Here is a 25,643-nt window from a genome sequence, read left to right on the forward strand (position 1 = left end):
TGTAAGAAAAAACAAGGGAGGGGGGTCTTTGTAGATGGAGGTAACTGGATCCCAGAAGGAGGGACCACTGCAGTCAGAGAAAGACCTTTCAGTGGAATAAGAAACAGCCTGACCATGTTTTTGAATCCTTACTCTGCCACTGAATAGTTGTGACCTTTGGCAGGTTACTTTAGCTCACTGAAGGTTCATCTCCTTGTCTGTACCATAGAGATGATAGTACTGTGGCCAACTGTTTGTTGTTTGTTTCAAAGCCACTTCTCTTTTCTTACTTGTTAACAAAACCAGGCAGAGTCATTTAAAGTCTGAAAAGAAGGGCCTGGCCCCAGGCCTCAGGGGCAGGCATGTTGGCTTGGGGGCTTCTGAGATAAAAATTTTCTTCCTGGGTAAGAGGGAAGTGGAGGAGGAGAAGCTCTGCCTGTGCCACTTCCTGCTCCCTGCTTTGAATGCAGCTGTGCTAGGGTGGAATGCTTGGAGCTGCTGCAGCCATCTCATGACCATGAGGGAAAGACCAGGAGAATCAGAGAGATGCCAACTCCATGTTCTGCTATCACTGAGCCATCCCTGGAACTGCCTACTTCCAGACTTCTTGTTGTATAAGGAAAATAGATCTGTATGTATGTAAGCTACTGTTAGCCACATTTTCTGTTACTTGTACCAAAAAAAAAAAAAAAGGTAACTCTAAGTATAGGGTACATACAAGTGTGCATTCTGTGTTTTATCACTTAGTGTTAAGTCATGAGCATTTTACAAGCTTCATACCAAATAAAACACTTATAAAAACTCATTTACATTTTATATTGAGACCATTAAATAGGAATTCCAACCCAAGAACTCCATGAAAAAAAAATTGGATTGTTTTGTTCAATTTCAGAAGATACCTAGTCTCTAATAGGCATAGCTGGCTTTCTATTCCCAGGCCTACCTCTTTCCTGCCAAGGGACATTGGGCACGTCGTTAACCTCTCTGAACTTATCTCTCACTTGTAAAATGGGGCTAGAAACATGAGAAGTAAAATGGGGACTAAAGAGTATTGCAGGCCCCTGCTCCTCCATAAATGGTAGCAATTATTAGCTTAAGATCATCTCCTTTGCCCAGAGAGATTTTTCGAAAGACAGGTAGCGTGTATTTTTATATAAGGTCGAAACTTTCACTCCTTTATTTGGGCACTGAGAAAAGGTCTAATACATATCTGATAGGTTGATTGTGTTGTCTACAGTTATGAGAGTTGGATGTATATATAAAACTTTTCAGAAAATTTAATTATGAGTACATGTCAAGTTTTCAACATAAAACCAAAAAAAAACCAAACCCACTGCCGTCGAGTCGATTCCGACTCATAGCGACCCTATAGGACAGAGTAGAACTGCCCCATAGAGTTTCCAGGGAGCGCCTGGCGGATTTGAACTGCCGACCTTTTTGTTAGCAGCCATAGCACTTAACCACTAAGCCACCAGGGTTTCCTTTCAACATAAAGAAAACAAAAATCCTCGTAACTGGACTAATAAGCAACATCATGATAAATGGAGAAAAGATTGAAGTTGTCGAGGATTTCACTTTACTTGGATCCACGATCAATGCCCATGGAAGCAGCAGTCAAGAAATCAAATAACGCATTGCATTGGGCAAATCTGCTGCTAAAGACCTCTTTAAAGTGTTCAAAAGCCAATATGTCACTTTGAGGACTAAAGTGCGGCTGACCTAAGCCATGGTATTTTCATTCACCTCATATGCATTCGAAAGCTGGACAATGAATAAGGAATTATGGTGTTGGGAAGAATATTGAATATACCATGGAATTCCAGAAGAATGAACAAATCTGTCTGGGAAGAAGTACAGCCAGAATGCTCATTAGAAGCCAGGATGGCGAGACTTTGTCTCACATACTTTGGACATGTTATCAGGAGGGACTAGACCCTGGAGAAGCAGAAGGTCAGTGAAAAAGAGGAAGGCCTCCAAAGAGATGGATTGACACAATGGCTGCAACAACGGGCTCAAACACAGCAATGATTGTGAGGATGGTGCAGGACTGGGCAGTGTTTCGTTCTGTTGTACACAGGGTTGCTATGAGTCGGAACCAACTTGATGGCACCTAAGAACATGTCAAGTTTAATTTCAAGATTCTCTCCTGGTCAGGACGTTTTATGGGAATCGAATGGTTAAGTAATCATTGTTAGACTGGATACAAGAAAAAAGACTACCTGGTTAAAGGTCCTAGACTTCTGACCTTAGGTCAGCTGAGGGTGGGAGGGGAGGTAGCTAGATTCCTGAAAAGGGCTTAATCTCATTAGAGAGTATCAGAGAATTGTTTAGCATTTTTATCAGGAATTCTAATTTCTTCCCAGAAGAAAGTTATGAAATATATTCTCAAAAAGTTCTGTTCCAGACCAGGTTTAATTTTGCACGATTAAATTTATGAGAAAAAGAAAAGGTGATTTGAGAATGTTCTGGGAAAAATGTCTCCCCTCCTCAAAGTTTGGAATTTCCCTCATTAGAACACTAAAGAGGAGTTAAAAACCAAATGTTGCCGTTGAGTCGATTCTGACTCAGGACAACCCCATGTGTGTCCAAGTAGAACTGTACTCCATAGGGTTTCCAAAGGCCCATTTTTTGGAAGCAGATTGCCAGGCCTTTCTTCCAAGGTGCCTCTGAGTGGACTCGGCCCACCAACCTTTCAGTTAGCAGCTGAGTGTGTTAACTATTTGCACCACCCAGGCACTCCTAAAGAGTTATCAGCTTAAAACAAATTACAATTAAAATACATGGAAATAATTATATATCTTACTGTTATTATTACACACTGTTAAAAAGTCTGGAGCAATATTCCATCAAGAGTTAATAGTAATTATCAATTATCTCGGCAATAATTGGTAATGGTGAGATTATCGAATATTTTTTCTTAAATTTTGTATCTTTAATGTTTTCTACAATTACAAAAACAATGAGCAGGTATTACTTTTACAGAAACAATGATACAAGTATATTTTGAAAAACATTGGGTCAGTTTGACCAGCACAGGAATGTGTGTGACCGGTAGCTGTGTGTCACTGGAGTACGTTTTCATTACTAAGGATCAGTGGGTTCCTCAGATGACAGGTGTCAAATCTCAGCTCTGAGGAGATGAGGCATAAACAGTGATTCTCATGCTTTAGCTGGATCTGAGTCCCCTGGAGAGCTGGTTAAAAGAAGGATCGCTGGGCCCTGCACCCAGAATCTCCACAATGAGCAGTTCTAACCAGTTCCCACATGATGCTGCTGCTGGTCTGGGGGTCACACTTTGAGAACCCTTGTGGCACAGGAAAGAAAACTTCAAAAGGGCTGGGGAATAGAAACCCAAATCCAGGGCTGGCAAGCAAAACAAAGATGAACTTTACTTCACTTCCCACTTTTGCCTCTGGCTGACTTGTAATTATTTTTGAGGAGAGGAACTTGATTTCGTCAACTCTATTTAATAAGAAGTCTTGTTAGAAAGGGGTTGCGTCGTATCTTATTAAGTCTGAGCCTGTTTCAGAGACTTTTCAATTAAGTCCTGTGGCCTCAGGGACTTGAGAACCATCTGGGGTTGGCTGTCTGCACTGCGGGCTTCATGACCTTGGGGATGGCTGTGTCTTCACTCTTGGACCCCTGAGGAGGTGAGATGAAGGGTGGTGGGGTAGTGGTTATGGCAATATTGATTTCTTGTGGGTAAAACACAGGGAAACCATCCTATTGATTTCTTGCAGGTAAAACACAGGGAAACCATCCTTACCAGGCCCTATATAATCGACCAATCCGAAATATACTCACTCTGTGTGTGTGTATATATATTCAGCTTTGAGATATAATTCATACATCATACAATTTACCCATTTAAAAGTGTACAATTCAGTGATTTTTAGTATATTCTCAGAGTTGTGCAACCACCGTCACAATCTAATTTTAGAACATTTTCATCACCCTAAAAAGAAACCCTGTACCCATTAGCAGTTACTCCCCAATCCCTCCCATAAAACCCTAGGCAACCACTAATCTACTATTTCTATAGATTTGCCTATTCTGTACATTTCATATACATAGAATCATGCAATATATGGTCCTTTGTGACTGGCTTCTTTTGTTAACATAATGTTTTTAAGGGTCATCCATGTTGCAGCCTGAGTCAATACTTCATTTCCTTTTTTTTTTTTTGCATTTTCTTGTCTTTTTATATGTCATACAATATTTGTCCTTTTGTGATTGTGATTGGTTTATTTTGCTCAGCATAATGTCTTCAAGCTCCATCCATACTGTAGCATGTACCAGGACTTCATCTGTCCTACTGGCTGAATAGTATTCCATTGTATGGATATACCACATTTTCTTATCCATTCATCTGTTGATGGGCATTTACATTGTTTCTACTTTTTGGCTCTTGTGAATAGTGCTACAATGAACGTTGGTGTACAAGTCTCTTTTTGAGTCTCTGCTTTCAAGTCTATGGGGTAGATAGCTAGGAGTGGAATTGCTGTGTCATATGGTAGTTCTATTTTTGGTTTTTTGAGGAACCACCACACTGTTGCCACCAATGGCTGTACTATTTTGCATTCCCATCAGTAATGGATAAGAGTTCCAATTTCCCCACGTCCTCGTCAACATTTGTTATTTTCTGTTTTATTTTAAGTCTTAGCCATTGTAAAAAAAGTGGGAGTGAAATGGTATCACTGTGGTTTTGATTTGCATCTCTCTGATGGCTGATGACACTGAGCATCTTTTCATGTGTTTGGTGGCCATTTGAATGTCCTCTTTGGTGAAATGTCTATTCAAGTCCTTTGGCCATTTTATGGTTGGGTTGTCTTTTTGTTGTTAAGTTGTCAAAGTTTTATATATATTTAGATACATATATAGTTTATTAGATTCTTGTTAGATATATGGTTTCTGAAGGCATTCTTCCACTTGGTAGTTTGTCTTTTCATTTCTTTGGTAAAGTTTATTGATGAACAAAAGTTTTTAGCTTTTATGAGGTCCCATTTATTTATTTTGTCTTTTGCTGTTTGTGCTTTTATCATTATATTAGATAATCCATTGTTGAAAGCTAGGACTGACAGCATTGCCTGGTTTTTCTAAGAATTTTATGGTTTTAGTTTGCACATTAGGTCCTTAATCCATTTTGAATTTGTTTTTGTGTATGGTGTGAGGCAAGGATCCTGTTTCATTTTTCTGCATGTGGAAATCCAATTTTCCCAACACCATTTATTGAAGAGAATCTTCTTTCCCCATTGAATGGACTTAGCACCTTTGTCAAAACTCAGTTGACCATAGATGCGGGGTTTTATTTCTGATTCTCAATTCCATTCCATTTGTCTATGTGTCTATTGTTATACCAGTACCAGACTGTTTTGACTACTGTAGCTGTGTAATATATTTTAAAATCAGGAAGTGACTTGTTCTTCTCTCTCCACACAGTTTTAGCTATTCAGGGCCTCTTGCCATTCCATATGAAGTTAAGGATTGGTTTTTCTATTTCTGTAAAGAAGGCTGTTTGAATTTAATCAGGATTGCATTAAATCTATAGATCACTTTGGGTCATATTGGCATCTTAACAATATTAAGTCTTGCAATCCAGGAACATGGAACATCTTTCCATTTATTTACATCTTCTTTTTTTTTAATCTCTTTCAGCAGTGTTTTAAAGTTTTCATTGTATAAGCCTTTCATGCCCTGGTTAGATTTATTCCTAAGTATTTTATTCTCTTAGATGCTATTGTAAATGGAATTGTTTCCCTAATTTCCCTTTCAGATTTCTCAATTCTGGTGTATAGAAACCCAACTGATTTTTGTTTGTTGGCCTTGTACTCTGCAACTTTGCTAAATTGTATTCACTCTTAATAAGATTCAAACTTGAGCTCATTATCCCCTGCCCAATGACTTTCTTTTCCACTTGGTTGATCTCTCCATCTACACAGTCTCCAAAACTAGGTAACAAAATATTTCTCTCAAATCCTCCTTCTTTTTTGCTCCATCCTCTCTCCCCAAATCCAGTGGCTCACCAGATTCTGTCATACCCACCTCAGAAATGGCTCTAGAATGTAACCTCCTCTTTGTGGGTGTCTTTTGCCCTTAATATCTCTGGTCTGGACCATGGCCTCCCATTTGGAGGCTCTCCCTCCTCCAGCCCTTCTTCCGCAGGGCTTACTAGAGTTACCTTCCTAAAACCAGTTTGCTGAGAGACTTGTGCTCCAGTCTGTTGCCTACAGGTCTTATTCCCACATACTGTTCACAGATTTCCCTTGGAATCTGCCGTTTAGCCTGTACCAGTGCCCCTTCTAGACAGACCTTCATAAGCCCCCTCTCAACACTGTGTGTTTCCCATACTCTGAAAAGTCTCACATGTTCTTCCCTCTGTCTGGAGGGCCAGCAAATGTCTGTACAGACTGGAGAGCCAGCTCCAATGCCACCCCAGTCTGTGATGGCTCCCTGGAATTGAACTTCTCCTGAAAGGTCAGGGAAAAAGAGAAAACATTTTTGCTAGTCAGTTCCTACTTTTAAATCTTCATTACTAATAAGATAAAAAAAAAAGGTCCCCATCACTAGTTTATCAGCTTCCATTATAAAAAATTGCCCTGTCAGGATGTTTTCTTCTTATGTTAAATGCCATTTATTCTATTTAGAGTTGTTAACATGTATTCCAACACTTCTTCCACATATATGACCTTAAGTTGCTATCTGGTGCTTTGGGAACCTTTTTCTAAATATCATTTGAATTGCTTTTTAATTGGGGAAATGCTCTTCCTTACACATGACCCTTTGTAATTTGGAGGTAGGGGTAGGGGGGCAAGGTATGGTGGGCAGAAAACAGTAGAAGCCTGTTTTTCTAGGACCATCCATATTTATGCCTATTCCCAAGGTGATCCAACCGAATGCGGAAATTAGAGAACAATATCATTAATACCACATGCAAGCAAAATTTTGCTGAAGATCATTCAAAAACAGCTGCAGCAGTATATCGACAGGGAACTTCCAGAAATTCAGGCCGGTTTCAGAAGAGGACGCGGAACCAGGGATATCACTGCTGATGTCAGATGGATCCTGGCTGAAAGCAGAGAATACCAGAAGGATGTTTACCTGTGTTTTATTGACTATGCAAAGGCATTTGACTGTGTGGATCATAACAAATTATGGATAACACTGCGAAGAATGGGAATTCCAGAACACTTAATTGTGCTCATGAGGAACCTTTACATACATCAAGAGGTAGTTGTTCGGGCAGAATAAGGGGATACTGATTGGTTTAAAGCCAGGAAAGGTGTGCGTCAGGGTTGTATCCTTTCACCATCCTTATTCCATCTGTATGCTGAGAAAATAATCTGAGAAGCTAGACTGTATGAAGAACAGGGCATCAGGATTGGAGGAAGACTCATTAACAACCTGCGTTATGCAGATGACACAACCTTGCTTTCTGAAAGTGAAGAGGACTTGTAGCACTTACTGATGAAGATCAAAGACCACAGCCTTCAGTATGGATTACACCTCAACATAAAGAAGACAAAACTCCTCACGAGTGGACCAATGAGCAAATCATGATAAAGGGAGAAAAGATTGAAGTTGTCAAGGATTTCGTTTTACTTGGATCCACAATCAACAGCCATGGGAACAGCAGCAGTCAAGAATTCAAACGTTGCACTGCATTGGGTAAATCTGCTGCAAAGGACCTCTTTAAAATGTTGAAAAGGAAAGATGTCACCTTGAAGACTAAGGTGCACCTGACCCAAGCCATGGTATTTTCAGTTGCATTGTATGCATGTGAAAGCTGGACAATGAATAAGGAAGAGCGAAGAAGAATTGATGCCTTTGAATTGTGGTGCTGGTGAAGAATATTGAATATACCATGGACTGCCAGAAGAATGAACAAATCTGTCTTAAAAGTACAACCAGAATGCTCCTTAGAGGCAAGGATGGCGAGACTGTGTCTTACATACTTTGGACATGTTGTCAGGACGGATCAGTCCCTGGAGAAGGACATCATGCTTGGCAGAGTGCAGGGTCAGCAGAAAAGAGGAAGACCCTCAACGAGGTGGATTGACACAGTGGCTGCAACAATGAGCTCAAGCATAACAACAATTTTAAGGATGGCAGAGGACCGGGCAGTGTGTTGTTCTGTTGTGCATAGGGTCGCTATGAATCAGAATTGACTCAACGGCACCTAACAACAATTTTTGGAAGTAGATCACCAGGCCTTTCTTTCTAGTCTTATGTTGGAAGCTCTGCTGAAACCTGTCCGCCATGGGTGACCCTGCTGGTGTTTGAAATACTGGTGGCATAGCTTCCAGCATCCTAGGAACATGCAAGCCACCACAGTATGACAAACTGACAGGTGGTGTCCATTGCCACAAAGCTGGTAAATCCAGTTCTCTTGGATTTGTTGAAAAGGATTCACTGAAAAAAGAAAAAGAGTGGGTCATTGCAAGAGAAGTTATCAAGCCAGGTCAATTATAATAAGTGAAGATGTTCTTCCCGTAGCTCTTGGTCCTCCTGACAAAAGTTATTGTTAACCCAGTATACATAATGCAAAGGAGGAATGGAAAAGCCTGCCTCAGAACTGTCTGGATGCCTGACCACTAGGTTCAGGTGATGTCTGCAGGGTTCTCCACTGTAAAGTTACTATTTTTCCCTTTGTAAATAATAAATATTTGGTTCGGGGGAAATACTTTGAGACTATGCAAATATCCTGTTTCTCCTTCAACTTTCACCCACTAGTTTTAGAATTTTAGGTGGATTGTGCCTTCATCATTATTATTGTGGTGTTGTAATGCTGATTTTTCTCGTCCCTTCATTTCTTCCACATTTATTAATTGGAATTCTTCTGCAAGGAATAGTTGTCCCTTCTTCCCCATTTCTTTATTGTAGTCCGTTATTTATTTATATCAGCGTGGACTCAATGATACTGATTTTATTCTTTGGGTTCTGAGCCAATACTACCGTTATTTATCTTCTTGCTCACATTGTTCCAGCTTTGGCTGCTGGCTGGAAGTGCTTTCACGTTGGCTTCTGTACCCTTTTGACATGCCCCTGTCTTTTTTTTTTTTTTGAGCACTTTGGTACTTTCTAGCATCATGAGATTTTTACTGTTCTCCATAAAGCTTACCGGAAGCACTACAAAATGACTGTCTTTTGTAAAGCACTCTGCATGTATTTATGTTAATGTAAAGATGATATTACATTAAAGGTTATCAAAGCAAAGTATCATTCATTATATGCAAATTACAGATGTCAAGTCCAAGTACTTGGAGAAAGCCAAGTATGACAGGCTGCAAGTGCTAGACAGGCAGATGCTCACAACCCTTTGCCATCATTCTGACTCACAGTGACCCTGTAGGACACAGTAGAACTGCCCCATAGAGTTTCCAAGGCTGTAAATCTTTATGGAAGCAGACTGCCACATCTTTCTCCCTTGAAGTGGCTGGTGGGTTCTAACAGCCAGCCTTCTGGTTAGCAGCCGAGCACCTTAACCACTGCACCAGGGTTCCCTAGCAGATGCTCAACTACCTTCAGTTCTTATTCTTATCCAACAATGTACTACCACTGAGCAATACAGTAGTGCCATTTAAGTCACATGGTACCATTTTAAGCATGATAGCTCAGCTACTCTCCATTCCTAAAAGGCTTTATCTATTCCGGTAGAAATGGGAGTTCAGTGGGGACAAAGATGTGGTATTAAATACAGTTGTATTTCTCTAGAACTATTCATGAGATGAGTTTACGTAATTTGAAATGTTGCACTAATTATTCTGTTAAAAATACTCTTGCAAGAGGGAGGCAGGGAGAGGAGTTATACATCTATTCTTGTCAGCAGCTGGATTTAAATCTTGATATTAACCTCCCTTTTGCTGGTCAGCTAAGTTTTTCAAAGAAAAGATGAAAGGACAGTAGGAACAATTTAGAAGAACCAAACAGTAAGTAGGAAAAAAAAATGGAATGTTCGTATTTGTAATTTGGAGAAACTTAAAATGAAAAAATATATAGTGTTTTGTCAAAAGGACAAATCTTGTATGATCTCACTTTATGAAAAATCCAGAATAGAAAAATGCATAGAGATAAAAGTAGATTAGTGGTTATCAGGGGCTGGTGGGAGTGGAGGATGGGGTGTTATTGCTTAAGGGGTACAGAGTTACTATTTGGGGTGATGAAAAATTTTTCAAAATAGTGGTGATGGTTGCACAACATTGTGAATGTAATTAATGTCACTGAGTTGTACAGTTAGAAATGGTTAAAAAATATATAGTGTTTTGAGTAGAATCAACACAACTTAGTTTACTTAAGCATTAAAATTAGGGCACAGATCAGGTATTTTCCAAAAATGTAAAGTCTTGCCATCAGTCTTTCTTTTGTGACAAGCTGACAAATTTGTACATGCAGGAATCAAGGAATAGGAACACAAGTACATCAAAAGTTATGTCCTGAAAGAGACTGGCGCCAAAACAAAATGCAAAACTTTAAATTCTCTGTCTTCACCAGTGTTAAGCTGGGGGGGTGGGGGCGGGGAGAACTGAGAACACTCTTCCTCTTGTAGGACAGACAGATGAGTAAGATTAAGGAGGACAGAAGATAAGCTGCTGACTTTTGTTTTCAGCTCTAGAGATTTCACCCACCAGTCTGCTGGCTTTAGGTGTATTGGCCCCTGGGATGTCAAACACCTCCAGTTAAGAAACATCCAAAAGCTTCCTGACTCATTGTTCTGAGAATGGCCAAGGCAGCCAGCCAAGAATCCTCAGCACCCCAGATGCTAGTGCACGTCAAGTCCAGATCTGCTACTTCCGTGTTGAAACATGCTCAGGGTACTTTCGGAGAGGGTTAAGATGGTTCAGATTGCTCTGACACACACATGTGAAGTTTTTAGAAAGATGATGCTACTGAATTCTTGTTGGTAAAACCCTCACTTGCAGGGTCTTTAAAAAGCCCGTTTAACAGTTGTAAGAACATCTTTCTACAGAAATCTCAGGACCTAACCAATATACAGTAGGTGAGGTATGGTGACAGCTCTGTATTAGGTAGGGGTTAACTTATTTGTCACCTGTGGATCCACTAACCCTCAGCTTTCTCCATTTTTTTCAGGGGCCAATGATCTAATTTCTCTATTGTTTTATTTTCTTTCTGCTTGAATGTCTCCCATCTCCTTCACTATCTTTTCCTACCACCAGAGGGTAGAGAGGGAAAAGGAAATAACAGGAAAACAACAACAAATAAAACCCCAAACCCATTGCCTTGGAGTCCATGCCGACCGTATAGGACAGAGTAGAACTGCCCCAGAGGATTTGTAAGGCTGTAAATCTTTACAGAAGGAGACTGCCACATCTTTCTCCCCTAGTGTGGCTGGTGGGTTCCAACCCCCTACCTTCCAGTTAGCAGCCAAGCACTTAACCACTGCACCACCAGGGCTCTTAAAAGGAAATAACGGGACTGTGGTCGCTGGCAGAATATCTGTGGTGAAAGGTGTGGTGGTGAATGGACCCAAAGAGGACCGCGTGAATTGCCCACGAATTCTATTTGCATTTTAGCTTCCACACTCAGGGGTTGGTAGCCCAGGTCTGGGGGTCAAAAGGGCACAATGATGTCTATTGGAGAGGGCGCCTCACTGGATTTCTGGAAACATCCGAGCGCTGGCAGAGTCATTGAACCACACTTGGCCCAGGTGCGGGATCAGAAGGGTCCCAGCAAGGTTCGGTGCCGGCTGATGCGTCCCACCAGCCCCGCTGCGCCCTTCTCTGTCTTGCTCCACCTCCATCCCATCACCTTCGACATCCCGAACCCCACTGAAGAGGCACTTCTCTTTCCCTCCCAACGGCCCCCTCTAGGAAGCCTTATTCTGGGTTGCCTCGACCTCCCGGACTGTAAGCCATCACCCTCGGCACCCACTGGCCGGCCGGGGGCTCCTCAGGTGTTGGGCCATTCACCTGCCGAACGTCTCCTCTCGGTTGCCGCAACTCCGCCTCCCGTCGTCCTCTCCCCGCCCGCCCCTTCCCCTCCTTCCCACTTGCCCCTCCACGCCCCCGCCCCCACAGACCCCCAGCGCCTCCGCTCTCGAGGAGTCTCGCGGCACTTCCCGGGGCGTGAGCCCAGCGGTCGTGGGTGGGGGCGGCCGCGCCGAGCTGCGTTCCCCCCGAGTGGGCGGTGAGGCGGGCGCCGGAGCGCTCGGCCCGCAGGAACGCCCCCGGCCTCGGCCCCGCCCCCTCGGGCCAGCCCCGTGGCCCCGCCCCCCGGGCGGCAGCGCGTCCCCGGCAGGCGGAGCCGCAGGAGCCTCGGCGGCGGCGAGAAGGGGCGGAGCGGCGGCGCGGCCGCTGCTGCCGGGCGCTGGGCTGGGCGGCGCTGGGCTTTTTTTTTTTTTTCGCAATTTCCACTCTCTGGGAGCAGGAAACCCGGCGCAGCCGGGCGCAGCGGCCGCGATGCAGCAGCAGCAGCAGCAGAAGCAGCAGAAGCAGCAGCAGCAGCAGCAGCAGCAGCAGCAGCAGCAGCAGCAGCAGCAGCAGCAGCAGCAGGAGCCGCCTCGGGGCAGCAGCGGCCGTAGCAGCAGCAGAGGCAACAGCGGGCGGCGCTGAGCCGCCACCGCCGCCGCGTCTGAGGAGGAAGCCGGCCCAGCCGCCGTCGCGCACGGCGCCCCGACCCCCGCGCCCCGCGCTGCCCGCCCGCCCGCCTCCGCCAACTTTCACGCTGCCTCGGCGGCCCGGCCCGGCTCGGCGCCAATGGGTGAGTGCGGGCCGGGAGTCGCGGCGCGCGCCCGTCCCAGGACGGCGGCCCGGGCGGGGCCCCTCGGAGGGCGCTGGCGCCCAGGCTCCCACCCCGCCGTCGCCGACCAGAGCGTGTCTGAGCGACCGCTCCTCTCACGGACTTGTCCCTGACGAGCCACGCGGGCCGGCGGCACCCTCGGGGCGCGGGCGGCGGGGGTGTGGCTGGCTTTTCGGGTGGGCGGGGAGAACCCGGGCCGGGCCATTTTCTCGCCGGCGCGTCCTCCTCGGCCCTGCGACGCGGGGGCCGGGCGCGGTAGCTCGGCCCTGCGCGGAGCTCGCGGGGTCGGCCGGGGAGGGGGCCGGGTTGCCTTTGCCCGGGGCTGACGGGAGGGGTGGGGGACGCCCAGGACCCCGCCTGGCGCGTTGGCCCCGGCGCCCCTTCCTCCCGGCCCTGACCCTCCTTGCTTGCCTGCCTGCCGCCCGGCGGGCTCTCGGCTCCGTGATGCTCAAAGGCCACTGCCCACATCCTTCTCCAAGGCTGCAGGGTCACGCACCTGGAACGGTGACCCGGTCCGTGACTGACTGATCAAACATCAGTTCCAAGTTGGCAACTGGCGGTCAGGCCCCCTGGGTCCCATCGGGTATAGACCCCGGAGTATTGGAGCCACCTTGCCGCCCAGAGGAGCCGCCACTTGATTGGGCAAAGGACTTGTGAATTCCCTGGGCTAGTAAACGTTTGGCCCACCCAGGGACTGTTTATTTTGCTGACAGCCAGTCTCGCTGTTTTTCATGCCTCTGGCAGATTATTTTTGGGTGTTTCTAAGCCAAGCGTAGGAAGGCTGTCGATTGTAATAAAGTGAGGCCTTTCTGTGTTCAGCTAATAGGATTGGGGTACACCAGTCAGACAATGATAGGCGAGCAGTCATAGGGATGCTTATGAAGAGAGAAGCCTGGAAAAGGGGAGGTTTAACCCAATCGGGTGTTGACAGGCAAAGTTGAAATCCCACTGGTGGGTTATTTGCCAGAAAACGGTTTTCCTTGGCTGAAGTTGTGGTGGAAACCCTGGTGGCGCAGTGGTTAAGTGCTACGGCTGCTAACCAGAGGGTCGGCAGTTCGAACCCACCAGGCGCTCCTTGAAAACTCTATGGGGCAGTTCTCCTCTGTCCTCTAGGGTCGCTATGAGTCCGGATCGACTCCAGGGCACTGGATTTGGTTTTTTGTTTTGTAAAGTTGTGGTGATCTGATGGCCTCTCAGCTTAAATGTTACTTTTTTCATAGCGTCCATCTCTGATCAGGATACCCCACCCCCAGTCTAAATTAGTTCCTCTCTGTTACCCTTTCTCATATAGCACCTTTTGCTCTTTTTTTTTTTGTAGCAGTATTACATATTTGTGAGATTTTTTAATGTTTATCTCCCCCACTGTAAGCTCCATCCAGGACCGTAGGGATGGCGTCTATTTTACCGGTGCCTGGTACAGAGTGGGACCTAAATAAATATTTGTCAAGTGAATGAATGAGGGGTATGAGACCCTCCTACTTTGTGGAAGACAAAACACCTAGCTCACACTCTTGTTTTACTTTGGCTTCTGATACGATGAATTAATTCATTAACAAAAGTACATACTTTAAATGCTACAGTTCACTTTAGTAATGACTTGGTTTCTCCTGACCTGATCAAAAAGGCTGTTTTGATCACCTTTTTTTTTTTTTTGGGTGGGTTACTGAAAGGGACACAAAATAAGAAGTTAGATCTGAATGTCTTCTCCCATGGCCGAGCTATTGTCTGGTGAATTATGCTTTATGTATTTCAGTGGGAATAGGGCTGGGTCCCATTTTTATCATTCAGGTCTGAACTGTTTTCATTATTCAGAACCCCCTAAGAAAATCAGAGAGTGCTTCTGCAGTTTACAGTCTCATCAAGTGGGATCTTTTTTTTTTTTTTTGCTGTAACCATTAGTCAGGGAAGAAAAAGCCAGAAATGGATTTTTGCTTATTTTGGATGTTAATACGTAGAGGTGATAAAATTAAAATGAACAGTGTCGTGTTATTCAGAAAAAGATGCGTGTAGTAGTTTGTGGCTAAAGATCACCTAGTCTTTTCCAGAGCACCTTCAGTAGTGTATTTGTGATAAAGTACAGATAGTTAACAGTTGCTTCTGTACGTCTTCTGATAGCATCACCTAACAGTACTATTTTCTGAAGTACATACGCAGTCGAACCCCCCTTCCCCAGCTCCCAGGTCTCTCTGGTATTCAGAAAATGTGTCCAGTTTATCAATTGGATACACTTGCATTCTTACCTGGCCTGATAATGATTTTTCTGTTGATGGATAACACAATAAAACTGTATTATGCAGTCTTTGATCTGAAAAGTGACCGAAAAGCTTTAAATCCCTAACCCTGAAATGAAGCTGGTTAGTTGTGAAATGGCCTCTTACAAAAGGCTGCTTAGAAATGTGTCCTCTGAGCTGGAGAGGAGATACATATGGTGCCAGATACAGGGAAAGCCTCTTGTAATTATAACTGCATAAATATGGTTACAACCTAAGTCTGTGGGTAGTGAAGGATTTGCAGGCCCAGCAATTGATACATTCATTTAAAGAATTTCAGAATAACACAATTTTTGAGCCGTTCTTAGGAATATATCACATAGACTGGTTTATGTTAAACTAAAATGAATGTAATGCATTGCTTTCCACAGTCATGAGTTAGAAATGGAAGAAAAGGCTTCCACCTTTATTGTACATGACCTTTGCCCCTTATATCCATTGTGGTAGGACCAAAAGCTTGTTATTGTCTTGGTTACACAGACCTTGGTTATTTCTTCTTTTACCACTTCAGTTCTTTTTACATTACTGACATTCTCTCATCCACTCTTGTATTTTTGATTGTTTTAAAGTCTGTTGCATACAGTAGTCAGTATTCATCCATCTGTCCATCCATCCAACAAATATTTATTGAACTACTTTGTGGCAGGCATTGTGTTAGGAACAGGAGCACAACACACAGACCTGCTGGTGTGGGCTTTCAGCCTAGTGGAGCAGGAAGACTTTAATGCAGTATTCATAACAATGTCTAATTATAAGCCAGGGTAGGTCTCAGGAAAGAAAAGTAGAGAAGGGGAATCTGACTTAGGCCAGAGGGGTTAAGGATAATTTCTTTGGGGATATTATCTTTGAGCTGAAACCTGAAGGTTGAGAAGGGGCTGTCACTGTCCCTGAGTCAGTCCATCAGGAACACACCTGGCATTGAACAGGATGGATTGATTTTTCAGTCCAGGGAGAATGAGCACCATGGGAAACCATAGGGTGTCTCAGCACGAGGGTGGTGGAAGAAAGCACTTTTTATAGAATTTGGGTGTGTGTCAAGTGATTTTAGGGCAGGTAGAAGGAAGCAGGGCTTTGTCCTGGATTGGATGCTGTCAGGAAGCAGGGGGTAATTCTATGATTGGGTGTCTTAATAAGTCTTATCTAGAAAAACAAAACTGAACTCATTGCCATTGAGTTGATTCCAATTTACGGCAACCCCAAATATTACGAGAGTAGAGCTGAGCTCCATAGGGTTTTCTTGGCTGTAATCTTTATGGAAGTGGATCACCAGGCCTTTCTTCCACAGTGCTGATGCTGGGTGGGCTTGAACCACCAGCCTTTCGGTTAGTAGCCAAGAGCAAATCATTTGTGCCACCCAGGGACCTCTAAGTCTTATCTACAAGAAGGGAAACATAGAGTGAGGCTATAGCTGTAATTGCTAAAGAGACAGCAGTTATTCATATTAGCCAGGATCAGGAGATATTTTGGTTATTTTTGTGATTTGGACAAGGTTCATGTTTTGACTGTCTTCAGACATGATTACAGAGTGCACTTGATTTTGCCTGGATCTGTCATGCTCACGGAGTGGCCTTGTCTGGTACTGGTGTTCTGGGAAATTCTTAATGTTCAACAGAACACTTAGACCCAGCTGTGAGTGCTGGCCAACTCGTAGCAACACTGAGGCCCAACTGATAATCCAGGCCAGCTCCCCGATGGCTTCTCTCTTTCTCAGAGTTAACTAAATGATGAGTGGGGCCAGAGAACTGGTGATGGTGGGTGAGGAGAACAGGTTTCTGTGTATATTTCATGGCTATTTCCTTCATATTGGCCAGCTGTAGCCTGGGGATAGTTGTTCAACACTAAGCAAAATGGACAAATAAATGGAAATGCTATACCAGGTGAAGAGCTGCAGAGTACCACAGAGCGAGGCAGAGGGCGGCGGGGGCGGGGGGGGTGGGGGAAACGACTGGAATCCTCATGATGTTAGAGAAGACACCAAAAACCAAACCCACTGATTGCCATTGAGTCGATTCTGACCTAGAGCAACCCTATAGGACAGAGTAGAACTGCCCCATAGGTTTCCAAGGCTGTAAATCTTTACAGAAGCAGACTGCCACATTTTTCTGCTGTGGAGCGGCTGATGGTTTCAAACTGCTGACCTTTAGGTTAGCTTAACCACTGTGCCACCAGTGCTCCTTTGTTAGACAAGGAGAGCCTCTTATTCAGTGGTTCTCAGAGTATGGCTCTTGACCGGCAGCATCAGCCTCCCCTGGGAACCTGTTAGAGATACAAATTCTCAGGTCCCACCCCAGACCTACTGAATCAGAAACTCTGGGGCTGGGGCCCGGCAATCTGTGTTGTAACCAGGTGGTTCTGATGCATGTTCTGGTGTGAGAAAAGCGGTTGCCATGGAGTCAACTCCAAGTCATGATGACCCCATATGTCAGAGGAGAAGCCTGCTCCATAGGGTTTTCAGTTGCCGATTTTTTGGAAGTAGATTGCCAGACCTTTTTTTTTTTTTTTTGAGGCACCTCTGAGTGCCTTTCAGTTAGCAGCTTGCATCATCCAGGGACTCCCCTGGTGTGAGAGCCACTGCTCCACCAGGGCCTCCTTGTTATACAGAAGAGAAAGATGAGGTCCATTGTACGGGATTCACTGAAGAATACACGGGCACTCTGTTCATAAAATAAAATGCTGTTAGAAGTGACACGTGACCTTAGAGAAGGAGGAAAATATATGTTCCTAGCTCTCCTGGAGTTACTAATACAGTGTTGATTCTCCAACAAAGCCAGTTCAAGCCAGACCTCCAACACCTGGGGATTAGTGACAGCTGGCCGACCTCCGTCTTAGTAATTTGGACTTTTAGCTAGAGTATCACACAGGTCTTTCCCATCATCCTTCTTTTCCTCCCTTCCTCTTTAGAAGAGACTTAAAAAATGTATTGTTCGTGTGCACCGCCGGTGGGAATGTAAAATGGTACAGCTACTGTGGAGAAGTGTGGCGGTTCCTCAAAAAGTTAAACAGAATTACTGTATGACTGACAATTTCACACCTCAGGAAATTGAAAACAGGGACTCATACAGATACATATACACCAGTGTTCATTGCAGCATTATTCACAATAACCAAAAGGTGGAAACAACCCAAGTGTCTGTCAGCCGATCAATGGACATGCAAAATATGGTATATCCATACAATGGAATATTACTCAGCCATGAAAAGAAATGAATTCCTGATAAATATTATGACATGGATGAACCTCATAAACATTATACTGAGTAGAATAAGTCAGACACGAAAGGACAAATATTATGTGACCCCATTATATGAAATATCTGGGATAGACAAATGCATAGAGTCGGAAGTTAGTGGTTGTAGGGGCTGGAGGAGGGGAGGGGGGAGTTCTTGCTGAAGGGGTGCTGAGTTTCTTGGGGGTGAACTTTTGGAAATAGTGGTGATGGTTGTACAATACGGTGAATGTAGTTAGTATCACTGGATTGTACATTTAAACATAATTAAAATGGCAATTTTTGTTATATTTTGCCACAATAAAATTAAAAAAAACATATTATTGACATTATTAAGGTTTTTGATATTTATCATTTTTCTGTACTTGATACCTGTATTCGTTTTCCATTGCTGCTGTAACAAATTATCACAAACTCAGGGGCTTCAAACAAAGCAAATTTATTCTCTAGAGGCCAGAAGTCCCATGTAGGTCTCACTAGGCTGCAATCAGGGTGTCCACAGGGCTGCAATCTGAATGCTCTTGGGGAGTATTGGTGCCCTTGCCTTTTCCAGCTTCTCGAGGCTGCCCACATCCCTTGGCTGTGGCCCCCTTCTGTCTTCAAAGCCAGCAGTGGCTGGTAGAGTCTCGTGCCGTCTCACTCTGATGCTGACTCTCTCCTGCTTCCCTCTTCCACTTTAACATCCCTGGTGATTGTTTTGGGCCCATCTGGGGGATCCAGGGTAACCTCGCCTCTCAGGATCAGCTGATTAGCGACCTTACTTCCCCTTAGCCAGGTAAGACAGTGTATTCACAGGTTCCAGGGATTAGGGCATGGGCACCTTTAAGGGGCTGTTATTCTGCCACTCATGCTGCCCTTATGGTGGACTGGGTTTTCCTGAGTAGCCTAGTGCCACTAGTAAACCACCATCTCCCTCTTCGGAAAGATTCCGTCTTTGGTTTTAAATTTAGATTTTTTTAATTCTATTAATAAAGCCACCTTAATGTTAAACCTTGCATTTCTCATTTTTCTCTCATCTTATCTGCCCTGTTTCTTGCAACAGCTACTTTTTCTTGGCTGTCTTTACCTGCTTAGCCTGCCCTTCACTTGCCAGGACCACTGCCCTCTGCACGCCTGTTTTTGGAAACTGCTCATGCTGATGTAATGGATGAATGACCGATCTGCTTAATGGCACAGTCCACAGGCTTCACCATTTTTGACCTAACTATGGCTTTTGAGACTGCGAAACTCTTTTTCCTTGGCTTTTAAACCCGGTGCCGTTGAGTCGATTCCCACCCATAGTGACTCTATTGGACAGAGTAGAACTGCCCCATAGAGTTTCCAAGGAGTGCCTGGTGGATTCGAACTGCTGATCTTTTGGTTAACAGCCGTAGCTCTTAACCACCAGGGTTTCCTATGCTAGGACACCCCTATTTACTCCTCATTTCTCTTACTGCTCCTTCCTCCCTTGCTGGTCCTTCCACCCCTGTCCACCTCTGGGATGCTGTTATTCCTGGTTCGCTTAACACGGAACATGTGTCCTTGAGTAAGCTCAACCACTCTGCTGATTCAGGTATCCATTACTGCTGATGCTCAAATCTCTGTCCCGCTCTTGCTCTCCGTCCCGTGCTTCAAACCTACCTGATTGTAAGGGCAGGAAGTGCATCTGTCTTGGTCACTGTTCCTGTGCCTGGCATATGGTAAGCATATTCATTATTATTCCTCACCGGCTAGCTAATTTCACCTAGGTGTGTCTCAGGTACCTCAAACTTAACATGTTGGAAACGGAACTCAGTCCTGCCTCTCTTACTTACTGTTTCGTTGAAGGTATTGCCATCTTTCCGGTCACTTTTGTAGGTACACTGATGTTTGCCTTGTCTTTTCCTCCTTCCCTTCTCCTTTCTCTCCACCCCTTCCAGTCTAAAATCCAGCCCCAGCTGTTTCTGGAATTGAGCTCATGTCTCTATTCTTCTGCAAATGCTCTAGATCCTGGGCGCCTTAGTGAAGCCTTAGCTTCCTAGTGCTGCGGTAACAAATGACCACAAATCCAGTGACTTAAGACAAGACAGATGTATTCTCTTACAGTTCTGGAGGTTAGAAGTCCAAAACGGGTCTCCCTGTGTCCCTATTAGGGTGTCAGCAGGGCTGCATTCCTTTCTGGAGGCTCTATGGGTAAATCATTCTCTTGGCTTTTGTAGCTTCTAGAGGCTGCCCACATTTCTTGGCTTGTAACTGCATCACCCCGACCTCTGCTTCTGTTGTCACATCTCCTTTCTGACTCTGACCCTTCTCCCTCCCCCTTCTAAAGATAGCTGTGATTACATTGAAGTCCCTGGATGGTGCAAATGGTTAATGCACTCGGCTGCTAGCTAGAAGGTGCCTTGGAAGAAAGGCCTGGTGGTCTACGTCTGAAAAATCAGCCATTGAAAACCCTATGGAGCAGTTTTATTCTACACATGTGAGGTCACCATGGGACTCGATGGAACTGGTTTGTTTGTTTTGGTGATTTCATCAGGCTTACCTGGATAAATCCAGGATAATCTCCTCATCTCAGGGTCCTTAATTACACCTACCAAGTTCCTTTTGCCATGTAAGGTAACATAGTCATAGGTTCTGGGGATTGGGGCATGGACAACTTTGGGGGGGGCATTATTCAAGCTATCACATCCCCCCAACCTTTGGAGGCCTCCAGAGGTTGCGGTACAGCACTTCACGTTGTATCAGTTTGTTTGTCTCCGACTGGGTCTTCTCAATTCTATCGCCCTGGCTCAGTGCCTGGCCTACAGTAAGTGCCATATGTTGATGAGTGAATAAGCAACCGTTTTATCTGAGTACTGTTACTACTCACATTTTTCTGAGGCAATGGGCTTGCCAGGAGTGTGTGAACCATAGACTCCCCTGGGCAAAGTGTGCTGACAAGGCCTGACAGCTCATGGTGGCCTGCACTGCACCATAGTGGACGATGATGACAATAACCCCACAGGTGTCACATGGCTTCACTAAAGAACAGCAAGTTTCAAGATAGAAAATTCTCTCCAGCAGTGGTTCTCAACTCAGGGTGATTTCTGCCCCCCAGGGGGACAGCTGGCAATGTCTGCAGACACTTTTGGTTGTCACAGCTTGGGGAGTGAGTACTACTGGCATCTTGTAGGTGGAGAAGAGGGAGGCTGCTAAACATCCTACAGTGCCCAGGACAGGCCCCACAGCAAAGAGTGACCCGGCCCCAAATGTCAGTCGTGCTGAGATTGAGAAAGCCTTCGCTGAGGGCACCACGGGGGCTTATTAACACAGGTGGCTGAAGGCTACTTACTTCGGCATGAGCCAGTCCAGAACAAGGCATTCTTCTATAGGCACAGCCTTCGTTTTATGAATGAAGCAAGAAATGTCTGGAGAGCAGGAGTCTTTGGCAGTCTCTTTTCACCGTTTTGCAGAAAGTGTCCTAACACAGCTGTTGCCCCATCTTCTGGCAGTACCTGTGTTGTGAACCTGCAGAGACATGAGAGCTTTGGGGCACAAAGTTGTTAAACCTGGTTCTTGCTGTGTCTGCCCCACCTTGTGTTTTGCTTTCCTGGTGGGATGGGCTTCCAGGCTGGATGGCAGGTCCTTCTGCTGCTTGCACATTGGTCCCTGGAATTGAAGAGCTGGAAGAATCCTTGGCAGTCATGGCCTGTGTCATCAGAGGGTGAAACTGAGGCTCAGAGAGGCACAGTGACATGGTCTGCTAGCCATAGAACCGGACTGACTTTCAGTGTAAAAGACCTAGTACTGCCAGTCCCTTGGTAGCTGCTCAGTAGACGTCAGACAGGCTCCTGCTTCCCCCAAGGAGGCTCGCTCTACAGGCTGTTTGCCTGGTAAGTTTTTACCTGAAGATTAGATTCCATGCTCCCTGGGGGTTCCTGGACAGTCCAGCTGCTTTGGAGAACACTTGGCAGAAGCCCAAGGAGCCCAGCTGAGATTCCAAAGGAGCATAGGAAAATGGAAAGTATGGCCTTGTTGTTTACCGCTTCCATTTTTTTGGTCAGATGTTTTCTTTGGAAGGCACTTCATCTTTGCTCTCTCCCACCTCCCTGGGCCACATACCTTTCATCCTGTGGGGGAATTTTGAATTTCCTGTGATGTTCTGAAGCATTTGTGAGTTAGTTAACTTGGGTAATTTCATTAAGAATATTTCAATCATGGGGTAAAACCCTGCGTTGCCAAGCAGACCTGCCTGATTCACACACCAGGGGCTGATGAAGTACTGTGGTTCTTCAACTCCTCTGGCTGGCAAAGGTGCAGTGGCAACCTGGTTGATTATGAGTGCTTGATTTGCAACTTGATAGTTATTTTATAGGTAAATATTGCGCAGGCAATTCTATAGTTTCCATTAGGGGACACTTACAAAGCAAAATGTAGGTTGTGACCGTTAACTCAGTGATAAACTGTTCTTACATTTAGCCTTATGGAGCCCTGGTGGCACAGTGGTTAAGCATTTGGCTGCTAACCAAAAGGTTGGCAGTTCAAATCCACCAGCTTCTCCTTGGAAACCCTACGCGGCAGTTCTTCTCTGACGTCTGTGGTCCCTATGAGTCGGAATTGACTCGACGGCAGTGGTTTGGTTTTGGTTTATATTTAGCTTTAAAAAAAACCAAAACCAAACCTGTTGCCATCAAGTCAATTCCCACTCATAGCGACCACAGAGGACAGAGTAGAACTGCCCCATAGGGTTTCTAAGGCTTTAATCTTTACAGAAGCAGACGACCACATCTTTCTCCCACAGAACAGCTGCTGGGTTTGAACCACTGACCTTTTGGTTAGCACACAAGCATGTTAACCACTGCACCACCAGGGCCCCTTAGGAAGAAAAAAACACTAATAAAAAAATCCTACATTTGCTGTAACTGAACAGTATTCATTTGGCAAGAAAAGCCCAGTAAAGGCCTATTCTTCCTTCCTTCTGGTGGCCAGGGAAGTGGTGGGGACACTTGCAGGAGGCTCGTCCATCCCCAGGTGTGGGGGACAGAGTGGCAGGATGAAGTGATATTCAATTCACATTGCTGTGTCTCCCATAGTGTCTTGTATTAAATATTATAAATATTTAAATATAGTACTAAGTGCTACGGCTGCCAACCAAAGGGTCGGCAGTTCAGATCCGCCAGGCGCTCCTTGGAAACTCTATGGGGCAGTTCTACTCTGTCCTATAGGGCCGCTATGAGTCGGAATCGACTGGACGGCACTGGGTTTTTTTCTGGGTACTCATTAATTACCTCTTTTACATAACAAATTGAAGTACTTGAGCACCCAGTATAGTACAGCATGTATAACCAAAACCTGAACTCACTGCCGTGGAGTCAGTTCTGACTCACAGGGATCCTGTAGGCAAAGTAGAACTGCCCCATAGGATTTCGAAGGCTGTGAATCTTTACAGAAGCAGGTTGCCTTGTCTTTCTCCCACGGAGCAGCTGGTGGGTTTGAACCACTGACCTTTTGGTTAGCAGCTGAGCACTTTAACCACTGTGCCACCATGGCTCCTTAAAGCATGCATAAAACACAAAAACCTAAACCCATTGCTGTTGAGTCACTTCTGACCCAATAGAACCAAGTAGAATTGCCCCAGAGGGTTTCTAAGGCTGTGATCTTTACTGAAGTAGACTGCCACATCTTTCTCCCATGGAGCGGCTGGTGGGTTCAAACCACCAACCTTTTGGTTAGCAGCCGAGCGCTTTAACCACTGTACCACCAGGGTTCCTTACAGCATGTACAGGCAGTTTAAATTACCATCTCCTTAAACTTCAACTATAGGACAGAGTAGAACTGCCCCACAGAGTTTCCAAGGAGCGCTTGGTGGATTCAAACTGCCGACCCTTTGGTTAGCAGCCGTAGCACTTAACCACTACACTACTAGGGTTTCCTTCAACTTCTTACCAGTCAGCACGTTGCCAGTCCTTGTGTTTTCTCTGAATTTTTCTGGACTGTTCTAGACTTAAAGGACTTGGGGCCATGTTCTAGGTCTTGTCCTCTGGGGCTGCACCATTTTTATCCAGCTTCCCCCTTCCCTTGTGTGAAAAGTCTTTAATTAGCTTCAGTCCTGTCTAATTATTCCAACTAGTTCTTATTTCTGTGCCTGGAGCTAGAAGGAGGTGCTTGGGCGAGGGCTGGAAAAGGCCTTCCTTGTTTTGTTTCCCTCTCTCCTTAGCACTGGACTATCTATACTAACCGAAAGGTTGGCGGTTCAAACCCACTCAGAGGCACCTCGGAAGTAAAACCTGGTGTTCTGCTTCCGAAAGGTCACAGCATTGAAAACCCTATGGAGCAGTTCTACTCTGCACACGTGGGGTCGTCATGAATCAGAATTGACTCGATGGCAACTGACAACAACTCCTTAGGCAGCTTCTTCACGGATCTCCATTTTCTCCACCAGACTGTTCTGGATGCTACCCTCTGCTTGAGCATTTTACATGCTAGCTTCTGGAAGAAACTCATTTGACATGAATGGCTTCCTAAATGGATTTTGCCTCTATCCTATTTTGATCATTAAAAAATACTCTTCACAACTCGAACATAATGGTACAGGTTTTAACCACTTAACCAGTGATGTCTCACTGCCCTTTTTTTTCAACAAAATATTAGCTGGAGACCTGAATTGTCAACCCAAACACAGTCTGTCAATTAGCTCATCAGTGGTACCTGAGGCAGGTTGGGCAGAATAAGTGTTTGTTAATTGATGACGACTTTTAGCTTAATTGCTCCCTTTGACTGTCAGAAAACAAATGAAAGGAAAGCCACTTGCTGTATGTAATTGGCTTTAATGGGGGTAGTGGTGGTTGTGGGCTGGGGAGAGTGGGGGTCTGAGTGTCATTAACTGAAAACATTTCAAAGGGGAAGCAGTTCACATGCTGTTCATCTGTTTGTTGCATATAGAGACCATAGCTGCTTTATTGAAAACCTTCAAACTTGTTTTTTAAATTTAGTTTTTGGGGCAGGTTATATATTTACAAGATTTAAAATTCAAAAGGGTAAAAAGTAAAAAAATCTCCTTCCCACTCCTGCCATTCAGCTACTCCATGACTGCCCCCCCTCCATTGGTATGTTGTTTCTCGTGTATTCTTCTAGGGAGATTTCATACGTATATCAGTGGATGGGTATTTCTGTTACTTCCCCCCCCCCCCCCCTTTTTACATGGAGATTAGCTGATGATGGGAGAAGTTTCTATCTAGTTGGTGATTTTGGTTTTTCCTTGGGATGTGCATTGGAGCCCTGCGCTGTGGTCCTCACCATCCACTTTGATGGAGGGACAGCTGTATGTTGGAAGTGCTCTCTAGGAGATTCTGCTGGGCACTCCTGACTCTCAACTGATCTTTATTCTTCAGTGATAGAAACTTTTTCCTGGATACTGACCCATCTAGACCTCGGTTCTTAACCAAGCTAGGGCCTGTCTTCCTACTTTCACATCATG

The 25,643-nt window shown here is 44.9% G+C and overlaps 1 protein-coding gene across 3 annotated transcripts in view; it reads left to right on the top strand.

Annotated features, from left to right (window-relative positions):
- Positions 1-3,506: 3,506 nt before the first annotated feature.
- Positions 3,507-25,643, top strand: part of SH3KBP1 (SH3 domain containing kinase binding protein 1) — a 382,888-nt gene continuing 360,751 nt past the window's right edge. The window contains exon 1 of one of the 3 annotated variants that reach the window (XM_049872882.1): positions 3,507-3,629. Coding sequence is in view for 2 of the 3 variants with exons in the window: in XM_049872883.1 (XP_049728840.1) it covers positions 12,690-12,693 (4 nt within the window). In the remaining variant the exon portion in view is untranslated. Of the gene's footprint in view, positions 3,630-12,330; positions 12,694-25,643 lie in introns of those variants that run through there. The other 2 variants (XM_049872883.1, XM_049872879.1) reach the window with 2 other exon arrangements.

Source organism: Elephas maximus, chromosome X (assembly GCF_024166365.1).
Source record: "Elephas maximus indicus isolate mEleMax1 chromosome X, mEleMax1 primary haplotype, whole genome shotgun sequence".
NCBI classification, from domain to species: domain Eukaryota; kingdom Metazoa; phylum Chordata; class Mammalia; order Proboscidea; family Elephantidae; genus Elephas; species Elephas maximus.